This window comes from Vombatus ursinus, unplaced genomic scaffold (genome assembly GCF_900497805.2).
Source record: "Vombatus ursinus unplaced genomic scaffold, bare-nosed wombat genome assembly UNPS02014821.1, whole genome shotgun sequence".
Taxonomy (NCBI): Eukaryota; Metazoa; Chordata; class Mammalia; order Diprotodontia; family Vombatidae; genus Vombatus; species Vombatus ursinus.
In genome coordinates, this window is record NW_020954599.1 from 50,171,304 (window position 1) to 50,192,268 (window position 20,965).

General features: G+C 40.1%; 1 protein-coding gene across 4 annotated transcripts in view; it reads left to right on the forward strand.

Moving 5' to 3' along the window:
- The first annotated feature begins 229 nt into the window (after positions 1–229).
- Positions 230–20,965, forward strand: part of MFAP3L (microfibril associated protein 3 like) — a 55,142-nt gene continuing 34,406 nt past the window's right edge. Inside the window, exon 1 of one of the 4 annotated variants that reach the window (XM_027837587.1) lies at positions 230–290. Coding sequence is in view for 1 of the 4 variants with exons in the window: in XM_027837588.1 (XP_027693389.1) it covers positions 376–418 (43 nt within the window). In the remaining 3 variants the exon portion in view is untranslated. Of the gene's footprint in view, positions 291–316; positions 419–20,965 lie in introns of those variants that run through there. The other 3 variants (XM_027837589.1, XM_027837588.1, XM_027837586.1) reach the window with 3 other exon arrangements.

The following is a 20,965-nucleotide window of genomic DNA, read 5'->3' on the forward strand; positions in this document are numbered from 1 at the left end:
TTTCCGACCCCACCCCCGGCTACTCTTCCTCTGGCTGCTGCTAAAATCTGGAAGAGTGGAGTTGCCTCCCTTCAACTCCTCCATAGCTCTGCCAGGCCAGACTGGGCATGCTCAGCAGCCGGGCAGGTTAGGGTTTTTTTTGGGGGGTTGGTTTTTTTTTTTTTTTTTTTTTTGGCCGCCAGTGGGTAGGCGGCTCTTGCTCTCCCGCAGCCTGCGGCATGCAGCCAGTGCATCCCTGAGGAGGCGGCGGCGGCGCACCGAGGAGGCGATCTGGGCACTGGCCGCTCGCAGTAAGCACTGCTCTGGGGCTCGGGCGCGCAGGCAAGGGAGCCAGCCAGGGATGGAAGCGCTTAGCCCGGTCTCGCCGGGCTGGTGATGGCGCATGGCACACGCTGGCTACCTGAGTGGCAGCGTTCAGGTTAGCGAGGGCGCCCGCCGAGGGGAGGAAGGAGAAGGGTGGGGAGCGAAAGCCGGCGGCAGCAGCGAGCGCCCAAGGCACGGGGACCTGGAGACGCCGAGGCTGCGAGCTGGCAGGGTAGCTAGCGGGCGAGAGTGGGGGCTGCCGGCGTTTTGCGCCAGCTAACTTTGGGTTGACAAGCCCAGCGGATGGGGAGGCTGCGCTCTAGAGCCAATACCGGGCATGGTGACGAGCGAGCGAGCTTCTCGGAGGGGCGCAGGATGCCGCAGAAGCCAATAGAGGAAAGGCTGGGGAGAGCGCAGCAGCCGGCAGCCCGCCGGGGATCCGGGACCCAGAAGCGGCCGGGCGCCGGGACTAGAATACTGGGGCTAGCAGATAGCCTCGGTCCCGCAGTTGGATGGACCGTGATTAACCTTCAGAGAGAAGGAGAGGCTGTTCACCTCTGCGCGCCAGGACACCGCTTTTCCATGGTCAGAAGAGGGCGGTGGGAATCTGGATTTCTTGCGACTCCTGGGGTGTGTTGGTTGGCCTCCGCTGCCTCGGTTTCCCACTCTCGAACAGAGGTGTAATATGTGTTAGGGGTTGATGCCTCCTTGGGAAGCTCTGGGGGCCGGTGAGGCGTGAGTGTGTGGGAGGCGGCCGAGGGGGAGGGGGATGTCTCTTAACCAACGTTGCCGCAGAAGCACACGGAGCTGAGCTGTCAGTAAGAAGTGCGGCGTGACATTACTAAGGGTGGGCTCAAGTTTCTACTAGAAGATGAAGCTTGGGCAAGTTGGCATCGGATTGTTTCATAGGGTGAAATTTGGAAATGTACCTCATCTACTTTTAAAATAGACCTTTCTCTGATTTAAAAACACACAGTGCTAGTAGCTGAACCTATTTTTTTAAGCTCTTACCCAAGAAAAGACTATATTGAGTTTACAGTTTTTGAAAACAAGCCAGCAAGAAAAAAGTTAAGATTTTTCAGTGCCATTATCTGCCCACACTGCAGAATTTAAACTGCTATTAGAGCTAAGTTGTGGATGTATTTAAAGGTACCTGGAGTGAAGTTATAGTTGTTATGACAGACTGTACTTCAGGGTTTTCTTTTCTCTTAGGTTTAAATTCAAAACTTGGAAATCTAGCTCACGTGTAATGTTTAATGCATCATAAAATGGCAGAGACAGCTTGGTAGAGTGGAAACAAAAGTGGTCTTCTAGTCTAAAGCCTGCCTTTCCCCCTTAGTTTAAATGTGTGACCTGGGCCTGTCACTTAACCTCTGTGCTCACCAGTTTTCACATCTTCAAAGTGGAGGTCATAATAGCACTTGTTTCACTGACCTCTCTGGGTTGTTTTTCAGGAAAACCCTCCGTGTGCCTTAAAGCCAGTGATATGTAAATGTGCTTTTGGGATGGGGACTGGATCTGTGATTTCATTAGTTTTGGAAATTTTTTCTACCTATATAGAAGTACTTTCTCTTCAAACTATAGTTTTGAGTGGCCTGTAGCCCAAAGGGGTTAAATGACTTGGCCCTGGTCTCACTGCCAGCTTGTGTCAGAGGTGAGACTCCAACTCAGTTCTTCCTGGATGCAGGGCCAGCTCTCTATTCATTATGCCAGTCAGCAGCTCACATTATTTTATTTTATTACTTATGACATTTTCCCAATTTTGTCTGTCCGTGAAACACAGGGGCATTGTTAAGCAAAGTGGTTTAAGCTGACAAACAGATGCTTTATCTTAAACAGAGAGTACAGTAGTCTATAATCTTCTTACCTTCTTAATTGTTACAGTAGTTGACCCATTGGAAGGTTTCTCCTCTAGTGGCCCCATTGGTCCTACTCCAAATCAGAATACTTAGGGTCCAAAAAAAAAAAAAAAAACTACTTAGGGTCGTTTAAAACCACTGGAACTATAGACTAAGACTTCAGATAAGTGAAATAAGCAAACCCTTGCCCCAGTAGGAACTAATTAGGTAATATTTCTGTGATTTTCTAATTCCTAAAATCTAGATTCTCAAAGTCTCAGTAGCATCTTTCACAACCATTCTTTCTTGCCAGCCTTATACAGAGGGCTTATGCCTCTAGATGGGTTAGCCAGTTTTACTGCCATTTATGAGAATTTCAGGGATCTTGATTTCGCTGCCCTTCATAAACCATTGCTTTTGAGTAGGCTTACAATTGTTCCACAATTCTGTGGGTCTGATCATCCTTTTTGCTAATAGGGATAAGACAAATGTTTTTTCCATCCTACTGCTTGGTAAATACCATATCCAGGAAAAACCTCTAGGAACCAAGGAACTAGTAACTTTGTTTCAAGTGTATTTGGATTTTTTTGAGGAACAATATGGTAATTGCATAAAGCTTAACATAACACAGAGAGTGAAGCTATGTTTTATGAAACTGAGAAATGGCTTCTGTACCATTAATGAACCAACACAAAGGCCTAACTATTCATTCCAGAGCAGAATGTGGTAAAAGTTCTTCTAGGAACCCCATTCCAACAGCATCCATTTGCTAAGAGAGTAAATGGACTTTGTCAAGAAGTGGCATTTCCCTTGGTTGCTCAAGATCCAACTCCCATATAAGCATATTTAGTGTTCTTTAAGGCATGTGATTTTTTAAATTCAAAGATTATGCAAATAGCACTAGCTTCCAACTCTTTTAGTTCTCTCCAGGTTGGAAGGGTCAGTGAATGGGACTATTTGGTGCATGACTACACATTTTTCAGAAGGAAATACATAATGTCTTTAACAAAGGATAGCCCAAGGGAAAGTTTAAAATAATTCAGTTTTAAGATTTCTGATAACAGCCCCCTAAAGTTGTCAGAAAATTCTCCCTGGCACATATAGTTGTTAGTTTTTACTGGTTTAATAGTCCCGCAGATTAAAAATAAGAGAAATTGAGTTAATTGTGAATTTAAAAAAAAAACACTTCATGATTTAAAACTGACTAATAAACTACACCAGTTTCCAAGCATACTCAGTGAACTCTTTCTTTGTCCACTGAGGCTGTGTTGTCGTGACAACTGCCACTACCCTAAAGGCTTAAATGGAGGTCTCATCTTTAGACCTTGCCCTTAGAGATATATAGCCCTGTGCCTGTATTCCTTCATAGTCTTCAGAAACATCACATTCAGCCAATCATTTAGAGTTCAAGAAATCACTTCCCTGCAGTATGAAGAATTTTGGGATACAAAGTACATTAAGATATTTATAGAGGTCAGCTTTTGAAAAGAGGATCCTTTTAGAGATATGTTCCACCTTCTGGACTCTATTTGGTTCCCAGAACTAGGGCCTTATTCTACTTGAGAGGGCCATCAGAAAAGTCTGATGTCTCTTCTTATCTCTCTCTTGCTTATTTATATTAACAGCCCAAGTCAGAGCTGTAATTTTTATTGCTACCCTCAAACTCTGAGGAAGGAAAATGCTTTTGTCTGAATTCTTAAGGTACTAGGTCTACCTCCATTCTCAGAAGTCAAAATTAACTAGTTAATCAAGTCAGTCTCTCAGGGATTTATACCTCATCTTCAGTGGAGCATGCTGGGCTAGAGGACCTCTGAGATCCCTTTCAACTCTTAATCTATGATTCAAATGAATTATTCACTTAGTTCTTCTCTTTTTTAATCTCATTTTCCTAGCCTCTTGTTCCCTGCATTTCCCCACTGAGAGACTCTGTTCAAATGCTACCTGCTACACTATGGAGACTTTCTTGATTCCATCAATTGTGAGTGTCCACTTTATCCCCTCTGAAATTATTCTGTATATATCCAGTATTTACTTGTCTGTGAACTTGTGTTATTCCCCAGAATAGAAAGCACACTCCTTGAGGGCAAGGACTCTCTTTCGTATTTGTGTTCCCAGTGCTTGATACATAGTAGATGCTTAAGAAATGCGTGTTGATTAATTTGACAAATATTCAGTGCTACCCAAAATATGTGTGTGGTGAGATGAGGGCAGGGTGGGATAGTGGGGAGAGAGGAGAGCTACACACCTATACACACAAAATACTATGGGAAAGTGAAATCAGAAATGTGTGTACAAAATCCTAAGAAATTTAGAAGAGAAAGAAAAAAATTCCCATTTTAGTAATCAAGGAAAGCTTCACGGAGGATATAACAATAAGGGGAGAAACTGACCACAGGCATCTCAAACTCTGTCCACAAGAGAACTGATTCTCTTTACCCCTTACCTCCTCCCCACCTTCATAACTTTGTTTTGCCTATTGGAAGGCACCAACATTCTTCCAATTACCCAGATTTGTAATACAGGAATCATCCTTAACACTCCTCTCTCACTCATTATCCCTTCTCCCTACCCCCATCTCCTACAAATCCTTCTAGGTCTAGCTTAGATCCTCCTTCCTCCACAAAGTTTTCTTTGTTCAGTCCAACTGGAATGGATATCTTTGAACTCCACACTACTTATTATCAATACCATTCATAAACAATTTAACACAGACCAGTTTGTATCTGATATGTCCAAATTTCTTGTTTTAGCATCACAGTATTTATAATAAGTAGGTACTTGGATAAACATTTGTTCAATGAATGAACGAGCAAGTGAAAAGGATTCTCTTGTCTTTAATAGATTCTTTCCCCTCTTCTCCTGAGGCAGCAGTATCTGCTCCCCTATTTTCAGCTTCCTGCCAATCAGGTTACAGCTTTAGTGGTCATAAGTATGTACTTCTGTAAAAGCAGAAGTACTGCTTTACAGGGGTTTAAGCCATACTATATATTCATATGAATGATTCAGCTTATATGTTAGATAACCAACCCACTTATATTTATACAGTACTGCTCTCTCAAGTCTATCAGTAATATTCTTAATCACCAAATTCATTGACTTTTTCATAGGATCATATATTTAGAGCTGTAAGGTTCCTTAGGGGCCATTGAGTTCAACCTCTTCATTCAATAGATGAGGAAACTGAGGTCAGAGAAGTTTTAGGGTTAACCTACTGAAGTGAGATTTGAACTCAGATCCTCATTACTTCAAGCCCAATGCTCCATCTACTCCTCCACACTCCCTCATGGAGATTCCATGTCTTTCCTCTATTTAAACCTGTTAGTTCTCTCCTTCTGGAAACTTTGCATTCTTGGTTTCTAGGACAACTACCTTTTTAACAGTTCTTTCTCTGGCTAATCACTAATATTTCCTTCTCCTCTTCCCTAGATGCAATCATTTCACCAGGGTCTGCACTTAGCCCTCATTTCTCAAGAAAGGCAGTGTGGCATAATGGAAATAACCCTGAATTTGGCATCAAAGAACCTGGGTTTGAATACTGGCTCGGTCATTTACTAGGTCTGTGGTTTTAGTCCACACCTAACTCTCTCTTTGGATTTCAGGTTCTTCATCTGTAAAGTGTGGAGATTGGGAGAGATGATCTTGGAGGCTCCTTCCAGCTCTAACTCCTGTAGCTATATTCTCCCTTCAAGACCTTTGTCCATACAGATGACTCTCAAATTTATATCTTAAGTTTTTACTGATCTCTGCCCCAAATTCCACATCCACATTTCTACCTGCTTGCTTTGACATATTCCATCAGTACTTCAAACTCATTCTGAACAAAATTGATCTCAACATACTTTCCTCCTGTTAAAAAAAAAAAAGTAAAACAAGCATAAAAAGCCCTCTTCCCCCTGACTTTCCTATTTCTGTTAATGGCACCACTATTCTCCTAGATTTAAAATGTGAGTATCCATTTTAATTCCTTTCCATTTTTTGTGGGTTACCTAACTTCCCCTTGCCCCAATACACTTAACCAGTCATTATATCCTATCAATACCACCTTATCCATGCCTTTTCATCCATCTCATCCTCTCCCATCTTCACTACTGAAGTGTGAGTATAGGTCCTCATTACTTCTTGCCAGGTCGTTTACAATAGTTTCTTAGCCCATCTCTTGAAGTGTTTTCTCCCTTTCAATCCATCCTACATATGAATAACCAATTAGTCTTCCTAAAGCCTAGCTCTGACTACAGATACATTTAAAAACCTTCAGTGGTTCCCTATCACCAACAGAATAAAGTTCACATTTAGTAGATGTGGTGGTATTCCAGACCCTCCAAAACTTAACTTCAGCTTACCTTTGCAATCTCAACTCTCACTACATGAATTCACAGATCCTCCGCCCCAGTCAAACTGGATTTACTTGTTCCCCAAACACTTCCTGCCCTTATCCATCTTCATATCTTTGCTCTTGCTGTTCCCAGTTTAAAATTACTTTTCTTCTCCTGTTTGAGAACACTCTGGCCAGTTTCTCCCCTTATTGTTATATCCTCCATGAAGCCTTCCTTGATTACTAAAATGGGAATATTTTTCTTTCTCTCCTAAGTTCCTTAGGATTTTGTACACACCTTTCTGATTTCACTTTCCCATTATATTTTGTGTGTATAGGTGTGAAGCTCTCCTCTCTCCCCACCATCCCACCCTGCCCTCATCTCACCACACATATATCTTGGGTAGCATTGAATATTTGTCAAATCAATCAACACGCATTTCTTAAGCATCTACTATGTATCAAGCACTGGGAACACAAATACGAAAGAGAGTCCTTGCCCTCAAGGAGTGTGCTTTCTATTCTGGGGAATAACACTCACAATTGATGGAATCAAGAGAGTCTCCATAGTGTGGCAGGTAGCATTTGAACAGAGTCCTGAAGGGAAGTGGAAAGGAAGAAGGAGAATATTCCTACCCCGGGGGACAGAACCTTAAATTACTTACACAAGAACAGCAGGCAATCCAGTTTGGCCAGAACATAGAATGTTTGAGTAGTGATGTAAAATTCTCCTGGATATTTGACTTTTGTTGCTAAACACAGGAATTTACCCTGGAGGCAATAGGGAGCCACTGAAACTTCTTGACAAGATGAGTAACTCTGTCAGATGTGTTTTGAGAATATCAGTTTGGTAGCAGTGAGAAGAAGGAAGACAGAAAGATCCCATAGGTGATGCAGAGGGTCTGAAGTAGAATGGTTACAATGTGAACAGAGAGAAGAGAACAATTGGGAGAGATACTGTAGAAGTAGATTTGACAAGGTTTGGCAAAAATGATTGAATATAAGGGATGAGGAGTGAGAGAGGAGTGTTAAGGATGACTCTTGTATTACAAATCTGGGTAATTGGAAGAATGTTGGTGCCCTCCAATAGGCAAAACAAAGTTATGAAGGTGGGGAGGAGGTAAGGGATAAAGAGAATAAGTTCTCTTGGGGACAGAGTTTGAGATGCCTGTGGGACCACCAGGGGGAAAATGTTCAGCAGGCAGTCATAGATTTAGGACTGGAATGGGAAAATGAATACAGGAATCTTCTTTATATGCTACACTGAGATCCACAACAACAGATCACCAGAGATAGAAGCACTGTACACTTGATCCCCAAGGCCCTCCATAAAATAACAAAGTATGCAAAATTTGTCTCTGACATTCAGCATTCAGCAGTTGCATCCCCACCTCCCTTTTTGTCCTTCTCTCCTACCTCCTGGTGCTTCCTCTCTAATTTATAAGTAGAAGTTTTAATAATGATTGTTTATTCCATTAAAGTATCTTGTGTTTAAAATAGTCATCCAATTTATTGTGAAATAAAGTTATCAAATCATGATCACAAATGCCTGTTGTTCAGTTTTCCATAGACTCTGCCTTCAGTTACCCGTTTTAGTTATGAATTGTTTTTTAGAACTCTATGTGATATAAATCTGAAACTCTATGCATTGAATATCATTTACAAATTTATAGGTGAAAGCATCTTCTTATATAACAAACATCTTTCTCTTTCTAATAAAAGGTGGTACATGTATAGGCATGAAGGAAGGGAACTGGACTTGTGTTTTCCTTAGTGTAGGGAACTGTCATATAAGGAAAATCCCTCTGCCAATGCAGGTGGGCACCTTCTCTACAACTTTTACTCTTAAAGAGGGCACTGATAGGTTAAGTGACTTGCCCCAGGGTAGAAATCCAGTTTTTGTCAAAGTCAGGACTTGTAGGGTCAGCTAGATGGTACAATGGACAGAGCACCAGTCCTGGAATCAGGAGGACTTGTGTTCAAACTGGGCCTCAGACACTTACTTGCTGTCCGACCCTAGGCAAGTAACTTAACCCTGATTGCCTCCAAAAAAAAAAAAAATCAGGACTTGAACCCAGATCTTATTGGTTCTGCTCACTATCCTCTATTGCACATGAGATATGTCTAAAATTTGAGGAGATGGAAAAAACATGATATAGATGTATACAGAGGAATAGTGAGGTATAAAGAGGCAGGGAAGAACAGAGAGGCAGCATTTTGTGTAGTGGTTTGGAACCATGTGACCTGGGTTCAAATGCCAGCTCCACAGCTGCCTACTACCTGTGCAGCCTCATCTGTGACATGAGGGATTTGGACTAAATGTCCTCTAAGTCCTTTCCAGATTTATATCCATGATTCTATGAATGAGATACTGAAAGTCATAAGACCTAGGTCTGAGTTCTGCCATTGACCCATTATGTGACTATGGGCAAAAAAACCATCTCACCATTCTGGGCCTGTTTCCTCATCTATAAAGTCTTAGAACAGCTAAGGGGTTCTTAACATTTTCTGTGTCATGGACCCCTCTGGCAGACTGGGGAAGCCCATGAACCAGTTCTCAGGATAATATTTTTAAAAGTATAAAATAAAATGCATAGGATTATAAAATAAATCAATTATATTAAAATACAACTACCAAAGTATCTTTAAAAACAAGTTCACAAAGGGCAACTAGGTGGGTACAGCACTGGAGTCAGGAAGACCTGAGTTCAAATCCAGCCTCAGACACTGTGTGACCCTGAGCAAGTCACTTAACCCCCATTGCCTCAAAACAAAGAAAACCCAACCAACGAAGTTCACAGACTTCAGGTTAAGAACCCCTGGAGATGATCTCCTCCCTATAAGTCTATGAAATAGGGCATGTTTTATGTAAAAGCAAGAACTGTAAACATGCAATTAAGTAATTTGAACCCAAAATATCATAGCTTCGTAGGTTTAGAGTTAGAAGAGAACCTTAGAAATCATCCAGTCCAACTGACCCCTTTGTTTTGTAGCCCTGGAAACAGGCCCAGAGAGAGGTTAAATAGTCTGAAGAATAGGATCCTATAGGGATTTAAGAGGTCATTTAGTGTTAAGGCCCTTAGGATGAAGATTTTCTAGGTTAAGTGAGCTGCTCAAACTCATGTTGATAGTCACTTGCTGTTCTGGAATTTGAGCCCAGGTCCTTGAATTCTCAGTCTGTCCTGCCACCTACTGTATCACATCACTTTACCCAAAGTCAATTAGGTAGTAAGAGATTAATCTAGATTCTAGAATATGAACCCCAGGCCCTCTTACTTTCAACCAATACTCTCTTTATACTCAACCACACACATTTTATAATAGGATCTCTAAGGTTACAGTCTCACGATATCTATCTCTATAGAATCTAGAACATAAGCTTTCCCCCAGCGATTAGCACGAGGGAAGTGCTTCTTGACTTGACTTGGGTCAGTCACTAAGGACAAGAATTCACAGTAGCCAGGAATTAATATTGAACAATCTTTGACTAGAATGGAAGATCAAGAGTCATACAAATACATACATATATATATATAATGTATGTGTACATACCCATATATACACACATCTATCTATACATAACTATAGATATAGAGTTACCTTATCATACAGGGACACACCAAGGTTGTGGGGAAATAATGGAGGAAAGAGGAACTATAGCGGACAGCTAGCTGCCCAGCTATTTCTAGAAGCAGACAGAGGGGTGGGCAATCTGTGGCCTCGACTTGATCAGGAGAACTTGCTAGAACCTTCTCATTTAGAACTTATGTTCATTAGGACTGGGAGTGGTAGGCTGAAGTACATCTCTATAGAAAAGAAATGTTTATTAAACTTGCTGAATAGTACAAACAAGATGTCGATAAAAGCGTCCTTAAGGTATCTGGTGCTAAAAGAGGAGAGACCAGGATTCAAAGCCGTCACTGGCTCTGTGACCATGGGCATTCTCTGGACCTCAGTTTCCTTACCTGTAAAAAGGGATGGTCATTCTTGCCGTACTTATCTTAGAGGATTTTTGTGAGAAAAGTATTCAATACCGGAGCTACCTTCACCCAGGTTAGCACTTTGATATGCTAATTAAAAACATTCTTATCTATACCTTCAAGCTGACCTCTAGGTATTTATTCCACTGAGTTGAAATACTTATGGAAACTGTCTCTGTCAGACAAACTTTCTTCTCTTCTTTCTGCCACCCTGAATCCTAGTGAGAAGTTGTCTTGCCTCCCCTTTACCTTCTCAGAGCACTTTTACATTTGAGCCTAAATGAGTCTTTGAGATTTAAAAAAAAAAATTATTAGAGCTATTTGTTTAGAGGTAACAAGGGAGCATTTTTGGAAATCTACATTATGAAATATTTTAAAATAATTCAGTTGTGCTTGGATTCCCAACCCTGAACTTGGCTTATGCAGTGCCTCTGACTTGTAATGTTTTGTAGGGCTGGAATCTGGGTCCCAGAGACTTTAAAAAGATTTGCCCCAGGTCCTGCTGGGAATAAGTGGATGACTATGTCTTTTCTGCCTAGCTATAGTTGGTTAAGTCCTCAGGTCAAGTTCTTCCTCCTCCCAGAACCTATTTCTAAACCTTTCTCCCCATATAGTATAGATTTATCTCTCAGCTTTCCTACTCCTATTATACTGGCTTGTCATTGTTATATGTTCTCAAATTGGAAACTTCTTAAAGACAGGAAATGGGCCTTATATTTCTGCATTCCCAAGGCACCTAGCAAAAAGTTGTTCATATTTAGAGGGGGTCAGTATATACCTTTTCAAGTGTAATTGAATTGATATTGAAGCAAGTTCCAACTTCACACAAATAAGCATTTTATTAACCATTTGCTGCTAAGAAGATAAAAATAGATTAGTCCCTAATGAAATCAAAGAGCTCACTCTCATAGGCATGAATAAACAAAACAAATATATACAAAGTAATTTGCGGGGTAGGGGTGGGAGGAATTACTAGCAACTGAGATAAAGGCCTCTAAGATGCCTTTGTAAATACAGAGAGCTTTCCAGTCAAGGAGGCAGAAGAGTATAGGCCCATCTCCCTGGGATGTATGAATGGGAATAATGTAGACCCAATTTGGAAAGATAGGTTGGTGGAGACAAATGATAAAGGTTTTCAAAGCCAAACAAGAGTTTATATATTATTCTCGAGGCTATAGGGAGAGACCAGAGTTTCTTGAGCCAAGGGAGTGTCACGATCAGATTTATGATTTAGGAAAATCTAGGATAGATTGAAAAAAGGAGGCAGAGAGATCAATGAGGAGGCTGTTGCAATATCCCTGCCAACGAGGGCCTAGGTGTGGTGTGAATAGACATTTGTGAGAGATGCTTTGAAGGTAAAGTTGATGAAACATGGCATCTAATTGAATATGGAAGATGATGGAGAGGGGGGAGTTAAAGATGATTCCTAAGTTATAAATCTGGCTAACTGGAAGGATTGTGCAGCCCTTTCACATAAATAGAGAAATTACACCAGCCCTGGAGTCAGGACAACCTGAGTTCAAATCCAGCCCCAGATTCTTACTAGCTGTATGACTGTAGGCAAGTCACTTAATCTCAATTACTTAAAAAAAAAAAAAAAAACTCAAGACCAGAAATTACGAAGATTCTTAGAAAATTAAGAAGAGGATTGGGTTTAGGGGGAAAAGACATTGAGTTGAGGTTTGCACATGTTGAGTTTGAGATGTATATGGGACATCCAAATTGAGATGTCCAGGAGGTAGTTATTGAGGTGGAACTGGAGCTCAGGGGGATTTTTTAGCTTTTAAGTGTGCTAAGTGCTTAGGGAAAATACAAAGTTCAGACAAGACACAGTTCCTGCATTCGAGGTACTAACTGTCTAGTGGGGGAATAATCAGTCAGCCAATAAATATTAAGCACCTGTTATATGCCTGGTACTGTGCTAAGAGCTAGGGATACAAAAAGAGGCAAAAAGCAGTTCTTGCACCCAAGGAGTTCACAATCTAATGGAGGAGATAATAAGCAAATGAATATGCATAAACAAACAATATACAGGAAAGATAGGAAATTATTTTTAAAAAAAAAGACTAGAATTAAGAGGGGTTGGGAAAGACTTCCTGTAGAAGATGAGATTTTAGTTGAGACATGAAGGAAACCAGGGAAGCCAGGAAGTAGAGATTAGGAGGGAGACCATTTCAGACATGGTGGACAGCCAGAGAAAATGCCAAGAGTATATCGTTCAAGGAATAGCAAGAAGGTATCACTGCTTCAAAGACAGAATAAGATGTAAGGAGACTGGAAAAGTAGGGGAGAACTAGGTTATGAAGACCTTTGAATGCTAAACAGAGGATTTTGTATTTGATCCTAGAGGCAATAGGGAGCCATTGAAGTTTATTGATTAGGGGTGACATGGTTGGACTTCTTGATTGTACCTGAGGGACTGGGAGGATGATGTTGCTCTTGACAGTAATAGGGAAGATTAGAGAGGCAGAATTTAGTAGGAAAGATCATGAATTCAGTTTTGGACATGTTGAATTTAAGATGTCTGTCTACTGGACATTCAGTTTGAGGTGTCTTAAAGGCATTTGGAGATTCGAGATTGGAGGTCAGTAGAGAGGTTGGGGCAGGACAGATAGATGTGATTGTCATCAGCATAGAGATTATAATTAAATTCATGGGAGTGATGAGGTCACCAAATGAAATCATATAGAGGGCCCATGTCAGAACCCTGAGGGATACCCACAGTTAGAGCAGGTCTGTACAACCTGCAGCCCGCCAAAGGATTTCGGGCAGCTTGAGAAAAATGTAGATGTGTAGTTTGCCTGGACCATAAAGTGTGAAAGGGAGAGATGTGGAGATGTAAGGTGGCAACTGTTTGTAAAGGGCCTTGGTTGCCAAGCAGCAGAATTTGAACCTCTCTCAGAACAGAATAGGGCTAAATGACCCAAAGGACAATGGAAAGATGACTTAAGCTTAAGAATTATTGACAACTTACTCTTGAGGAGTGCTGTAAAGTGCATCACTGGAAACATGAGCTGAAAAGGCTATAGGCTGGTTATGTATTTCTAGGGAGGGATAAGAGATGATGGGCTAGGTTCTGAATTTGTCTCTTTGAAATGTTAAACCAGAAAAAGATCTGATCACTGGGTAGGTTTTATGCAGGACTTATGGAAAAACATGGACAAGAATAGCTAAGACATAGAGACTGGTTGCAATTTTCATGAACATCAGTATTATGGATCCATTGGAAGAAGTCTTAAGGAATCAACTGAAAATGTGTCATTAGAATCCTAAAAAATTAAACAACTGGAGATGGATGGATAGCTATGCTCTTTCCCACCCCAGAAAACAAATGCAGTCATTTTTCTTTCCAAGTTGTCCATTTAGAAAATGTTTAATCACAATGGTCTCTACCTTTCTCCTAATAAAGTACAAAAATTAAGTTAACTTTTAATCTTCTGTCATTTTTAATTAATTAATTTATTTTTAGTTTTCAACATTCACTTCCATAAGATTTTGAGTTTTAAATTTTCTTTCCCTCCTTTCCCTCCCCCCTCCCCAAGATATATCCATTCATATTAAATATATTTTCACATTAGTCATGCTGTAGAGAAGAGTTAGAACCAATGAGAGGAACCATGAGAAAGAAGAAACAAAACAAAACAACAAAAAGAGAGAGCAAATAGTATGCTTCCATCTGCATTCAAACTCCAGAGTTCTTTTTCTGGATGTGCATAGCATTTTCCATCACGAGTCTTTTGGAGTTGTCTTAGATCCTTGCATTGCTGAGAAGAGCTAAATCTATCAAAGTTAGTCAACACACAATGTGGCTGTTACTGTATACAATGTTCTCCTGTTTCTGCTCACTTCATTCAGCATCAGTTCATATAAATCTTTCAAGATTTTTCTGAAGTCCACCTGCTCATCATTTCTTATAGCACAATAGTATAATCATTATATTCATATGCCACAACTTGTTCAGCCATTCCCCAGTTGATGGGCATCCCCTCAATTTTCAATTCTTGGCCACCACAAAAAGAGCTGCTATAGATATTTTTGTACATGTGGGTCCTTTTCTCATTCATATGATCTCTTTGGGATACAGACCTAGAAGTGGAATTGCTAGGTCAAAAAAAGGTATGCAGTTTTATAGCCCTTTGGGCATAGTTCCAGAATGCTCTCCGGAATGGTTGGATCAGTTCACAACTTTACCAACAATGCATTAGTATTCCAATTTTCCCACATCTTTTCCAACATTTATGATTTTCCGTCATATTAGCCAATCTGATAGGTGTGATGTGGTACCTTCAGAGTTGTTTTGATTTGCATTTCTCTAATCAGTAGTGATTTAGAGCATTTTTCATATACCTATAGATAGCTTTCATTTCTTCCAATCATTTTTGAAAAACATTTAGCTTTGGTTTATCTTAAATTAGACATCTAGAATAACTGGAAGATATGAGAAGAAGTCATCTACCTTTCTTGGAAGCAATGCTTTTGTCTTAAAGTGACAGTCACATAGTATTTAAATAAAATGATTATGTAAATGTAGCCAACTTATCAACAAAGGCTCAGTCATTTATCACATAGTAGAAATGATGGAAAGGATGTGAGTATCAAAAATAATATGGACTATTTGTGCTTGACCTGTGGTAGAACCTGAGGAGCTCATAGTGATCTGATCAGTGGGACATGCTCTACCTTGACCCCAGCATGGTGATGTCATTTTGGTTTTCTTCCAGAACAAAGGACAACAACCAAACAACTACCCAAAGAGTTAATGTGGCTACACTTTGAATTTTAGAACTTCCTTTCTGCCTTTTTGTTTTTTTAATATTTGGAGAAGACCAAATATTTATTATTTTCCTATGACAAAAAGTCATAAAAGTTTTCACTTAAGGCTCAGAGAAATGTTCATGGTACAGTATTTACTAATGGTAGTGGCCTTGTAAAGGAGGAAGAAAAGAAAGGAAATAGTTTATCCACTGTCTCCAGATATTAGACATATTGTTATAAATACCAAAATATTTCTCAGATGAAGGGTGAAGCATTTCCTATTCAGTGTGTCTGAATGGCCTTAATCAAACTCCCACAGTAAAATTCTTACAATGATTTGGGTTTGGTTTGTTTTTTTTTTATGGGGTGAGGGCGCTAAGGGTAGAGTTGTGGGCTGAAATTTTTGCAAATCACAGGAAAAGGCAAGCTGAAGGCAAACAAAAGAATTAGGCAATTGCTTTTTGTTCTTTAAGATCAATGTTAAGAACAAAGCAACTGTTGAAGTTGAATTAGGTACCTAGTGAAGTGGTCATTGTAGACTTCTTCATTGCCAAGCAACCAGTCCTCTGGAGAAGCAATTTTCCTACTGTTCGATGTTAGCCTAAGCATCAGCCCATGAATCATAGAATCATAGACTGTTAACACTGGAAGACTTCAGAGGTACTCTAATTCAACTCCTTCATTTTACAGAAGGGGAAACTGAGTCCTAGAGTTGGAGAAACTTTCCCAACATCACCTACTTCCTTAGTGCCAGAGGAATCTCTAAAGACGTTAAGCATTTAGTAACATTTTATTATAGGATCTCCATGTTTGACAGGGGTTGTGGGAAAACTATGAAGTAGTACATGAACCTCTATGTAGCCCCAATAGGGCTAATTTCATGGGAGCCATCTCTGTGAATTCATCAAATATTACTGAAAAGTGGGTGGAAGTTACAGGAAATGCTAGAAAAATGTGCTAGAATTCAACTTATTAAAAGTGTATGTCATTTAAAAAAGGAGTATGATATAAATGGCAGAAATTTAAGGGATTTTAACTGTTTTATTTAATTGCTCTTAGAGGTACATCAGTAGTTCTGTAATCTCATATATGTGGGTGTTCTAATTGTAACTTAACCATAGATTGTCATCCCATAGGATGCTTATCCATGTTTCCCCATAAATTTTCCACCCCAGATTCTGGGAGCTTTCCTCCAGGTCTCTTAACATTAGATAATTACCAATTAAGTGCACAATTGTCCATCCATTATCCCTCACTCTAACAACTTGATTGGCCCACATCCTTTGCCAGTCACACATGGCATTCTTTAAGACTTCCTTGCATTGGTGAGGTATTGTAGCATGTTTCTACTCTCTGTGCACCTCTCTTGGGTACCTCATAATTTTCTTTGGTAACTATGTAGTCAAATCAAGTTCGACAAGCTTTTATTAAGCACTTACTAAGCGTTGGGTAGGCTAGGCACTTACCACGTGCTAAGCACAGGGTATACAAAAAAAGAAAAAAAAACAGTCCTTGCCTTCAAGGAGGTCACAATCTAAAAGGGGAAACAAACGTACCAACCATGTACAAACAAGATATATGCAGGATAATTTGGAAGTTGTTCTCTCATTTTTGAAAAAGACAAATGACATTATGAGATGATGTCTTGACTTGTGCATGAATTTGAAGGTAATATCAGGCAGAAGGCACTAGTATTAAGGAGGACAGGGAAATGCTTTTTGCAGAAGATGGGATCTATCTGTGACTCAAACAAGCCAGGAGAACCAGTAGGCAGAGATGAAAAGGAAAAACATTCTAGGCATGGGAACAGCCAATAAAAATGTCGAAAGTTGGGAGATGGAGTGTGAGGAACATCAAGGAAACCAGTGTCATTGAATCATAGGGTGGGGAGAGAGGAACACAAATTATAAGAAACCTAGAAGGAGACAGTCTTTGGAGGAGTGTTGTTGTAACCTCTAGCAAGTTACTTAACCTCTTTGACTTCCTCAGCCATAAAATGAAGGGTTGAACTAAATGATCTCCAAGGTCCATTCAAGGGGGACCAACTATCAAGGAACCTTCCCAGATCTAGAGATAGAAGGGATCTCAGAGACCATTTAGTCCAATACCCTCATTTTACAAATAAGAAATCTCAGGCCAAAAGATACCTGTCCAAATTTGTACATCTAGTAAGTGGCTAAGTCAGAATTTGAATTCAGTCCTCTGACTCCCAAGTTTTATCCTCTTTTCACTGTGTATGTTAGACGGATATTTGGACAGATGTGGGATTAAATAGCTTCTGTGACTCCAAGGAGAAAAATCTTTAAAGGGCCTGCTTATGCTTCGTTCAGTATTCATAAACAAACCACTATACCCACCCCCACCCCTGAAATTCTGGAGATGTTCCAGTTGTTTTTACTCTGATAGCCATTACTTCTGGCTAATAGAAGACATCACATTAAAACAATAATTCAGAGAAATACCCAACTAGTTTTTCAGAAATCAAATGGTAATTATTTTATCTAAATGACAGACTTCAATATAAATTCACTTTTCCCTCCAGCAGGGATGGAGAAGGAGGGAGGATAAGAGGGAAGGAATGTAATGTCACTTTCTTTAATGAATTATAGCAACAATAACTCATCTAAATAAGTCTCTCCTAATTCTCAAGGTTACTTGGCCCTTATACTTAGATAGAGTGTGAATCCTTTGTTTGGGGTGGTTGCCAATTAAAATCACCTTTTGGGTCTGTCCCTGATGGATGGGCAAAAAGCTGCTTCTTTGAGCACCGTCTCTTAATAGAATGTTTATATGAAATTAACAGTGAAATCTGGTGACCTGACCAGGCAGAAGAACAAGATAAATAACTTAAGGGACAGCTAGGTGGCACCATAGTGCACAGAGCGCTAGGCCTGTGTTTGAACCTGAGTTCAAATCCAGCCTCCACCACATACTAGCTGTGTCAGCCTGGGCATGTTACTGAACTTCTGTTTGCCTCAGCTTCCTCATCTGTAAAATGGAGATAATAATAGCACCTGCCTCCCAGGGTTGTTGTGAGGATCAAATGAAATAATATTTGTAAAACATTTAGTATAGTCCCTGGCACATAGTAAGCACTATATAAGGGTTAGCTATTAGAATTAACAGCTGAGAAATTGTCCTAGATATGTTCCACTGGGTAAAAATTGATTTCAGTCTTTTAAGGTGAGGCTATTAGGACCTAACTTTGACAGATTCTTGTTTCAGAGGCAGCTCAGTAGTGGATAGAGCACTGAATTTGGAATCAGGATGACTTGAGTTCAAATTCTGCCTTGGATACTTACTAGCTGTATGGCCCTGGACAAGTCACTTAACCTCAGCTTCAGTTTACTCAGTTTACTTCAGTTTAATCAAGAAGTGGGGATAAAGATAGCACGTACCTCATAGGCTTGTTGTGAGAATCAAATGATATATGTAAAATAATTTGCAAACCTTAAAATAGAGGCTAGTTATTATGTTTGAAAAACAAAACCGCTTATTTTCAAAAAATGCATTTTTCCTCCCACTCAATATAGTTGGTCCTGGTCCCTCTGTCTCACCAATTAATGCTGAATGAGGGCTGCTCATGCTTACAATGAGAGTGAAAAGGACCGGGTCAATGACTACCAGTAGCTTCTCAGAGTCACTATGAGCCTAGAAATCACGGTATGTGCTTGGTCAGTAATGAGTAAAATAGGCCAAATTGTTGCATAAGTGAATTATTAACCAAAATGGGCACCTTAGCCTCCATTAATACTCTATTCTAATGCTTCACTGAGGCATGGAGGTGACTCTGGACTTTTGAAAGGTTATACCAATGAAGAACAAACCTCCCTAGACTTTAGTTTTCTCGTCTCTAAAAATATAGGTCTCTTAGATGTTAGATGGCCCCTTAAGTGCTTCCAGCTCTAAATCCATAATCTTATGATCTTAACTCTTCTGGAGGAATAGAGAGATTACTTTAATCCAATGCCTTACCATGAGCAGAAGCCATTAAATCACACTAATCCCTTCATACAGCACCGTAAATTTGGTGTGTGTCTGAGTGGTAGAGATATTCTTTTTATCACTCCAGGCATTGAGAAACCTTTGTACATAGACAAGCTCTTCAGAACATGAAAAAAAGATGAATGGAAAAGACTGTGTGTGCCATAACCAGCAACTTGCCCTTGGATGCTGAGATAGAAGCCTAATTTGGAAGCAAAGGTTTGAATGACTTTGTTTCTGAAGGCTAGAGTAAAGTCTGTGGGAACATGCTTGTTCTGCAAATTACCCCGGCAAGTGGATTTGGGTTTCTATTGTTCTTGGTCAGAACTGACCATAAGTATTTAAAACTGAGCATACGTGCATGGGAAAAGGAGCAGGAGGGAGAAGACTCAACCCATGGGGACTAGTTTTATTTGTGGCTCTTACAAAAGGTTATAGACACTAAAATGTTAGCTTACTTGGATCAATCTGTGATCTTATGATGCAGGGGATTCTCTCCACTTGTGTAGTTTACAATCCCCTTCACATCTTACCCTATGCAGTTCTTATTCGTGTTTAAACCTATGCCTCTTATCAATGGGGGTCTTGGGGGGGGTGGGAATTTACTGATTTAAAAATTATTTGATATTTTCCTAAATTTTTTCTATCATTACTAATCAACTAATCGATCAATAATCATTTATTAAGTATTTAAGCATCTACCAGATATTAGTAGGTACTTAAGACAACACAAATAGGGATATAAAATCAAAATAATAGCTGGATACAATGGTATTCACAAAAAAAAGTTTATAGGTTGTTTTGCATGTTTTCTCATTTGATTCTCACAAGTCTGTGAGGTAGGTACTATTATTATCACTACTTTACAGATGAGGAAACTAAAACTAAAAGAGATTAAGTGATTGGCCCAAGCTAGGGAATAAGTATTTGGGCAGAATTTGAACTCAGGTGTTCTTGAACCCGAAGTCCAGTGCTTTATCAACTCTGCCCTTCAACTGCCACAAAATAAAGCAGTCTCTACCCTGGTGGAACTTGGAGTCAAACTGAAATAAGAGGTAACATGGAAGCCGGTCTTAGGCAACTGGATTCAGAGCTGCCCTCTGACACTCACTGTGTGACAATGGACAAGTGGACTAATCCCCTTTGAGGCAGGGTGCCTGACCAGCAGGCCATTGCAGTAGTGCAGGAGAGAAGCAATGAGGACCAGTACTAGGGTTGTGGCAGTATTAGAGGTGGGGGGAGGGGCACATATACAAGAGATGTTAGGAAGGTAAAATCCAAAGGTATTGGCAACAGATTGGGGAGGGGGGAGATGAGGGAGCGGGGAGAGAATAAGGAGTTGAGGATGACACCTAGTCATGACCCTGTGTGACTGGGAGAATGGTGGTGCCCACCACAGTAAAAGCAAAGATAAGAGAGAGGACTAAGAGGGGAGGATAATGAATTCAGTTTTAGAGGTGTTGAATTTAAAATGCCTCTAATACATTTGTCCAATAGGCAGTTGGAGATGTGAATCTAGAGATCAGGAGAAAGGTTAGGGCTGGATAAGAAAATCTGAGAATCATCATCTTAAAAATGATAATTGAATTCAAGGGAGGAGATGAGATCACCAAGCAAAATGGTATAGAGAGAGAAGAGGGCCCAGAACAGAGTCATAGGGGACACCCCTGGTTTGTGGGCATAACATGGATGAAGATTTATATTTAATCAAAGGAGTATTACATGGTTATAGTCACCATGTAAGTCAAAGAATTTTCTTTCTAGTCATGCCCATGTATACAGAAATATATCAG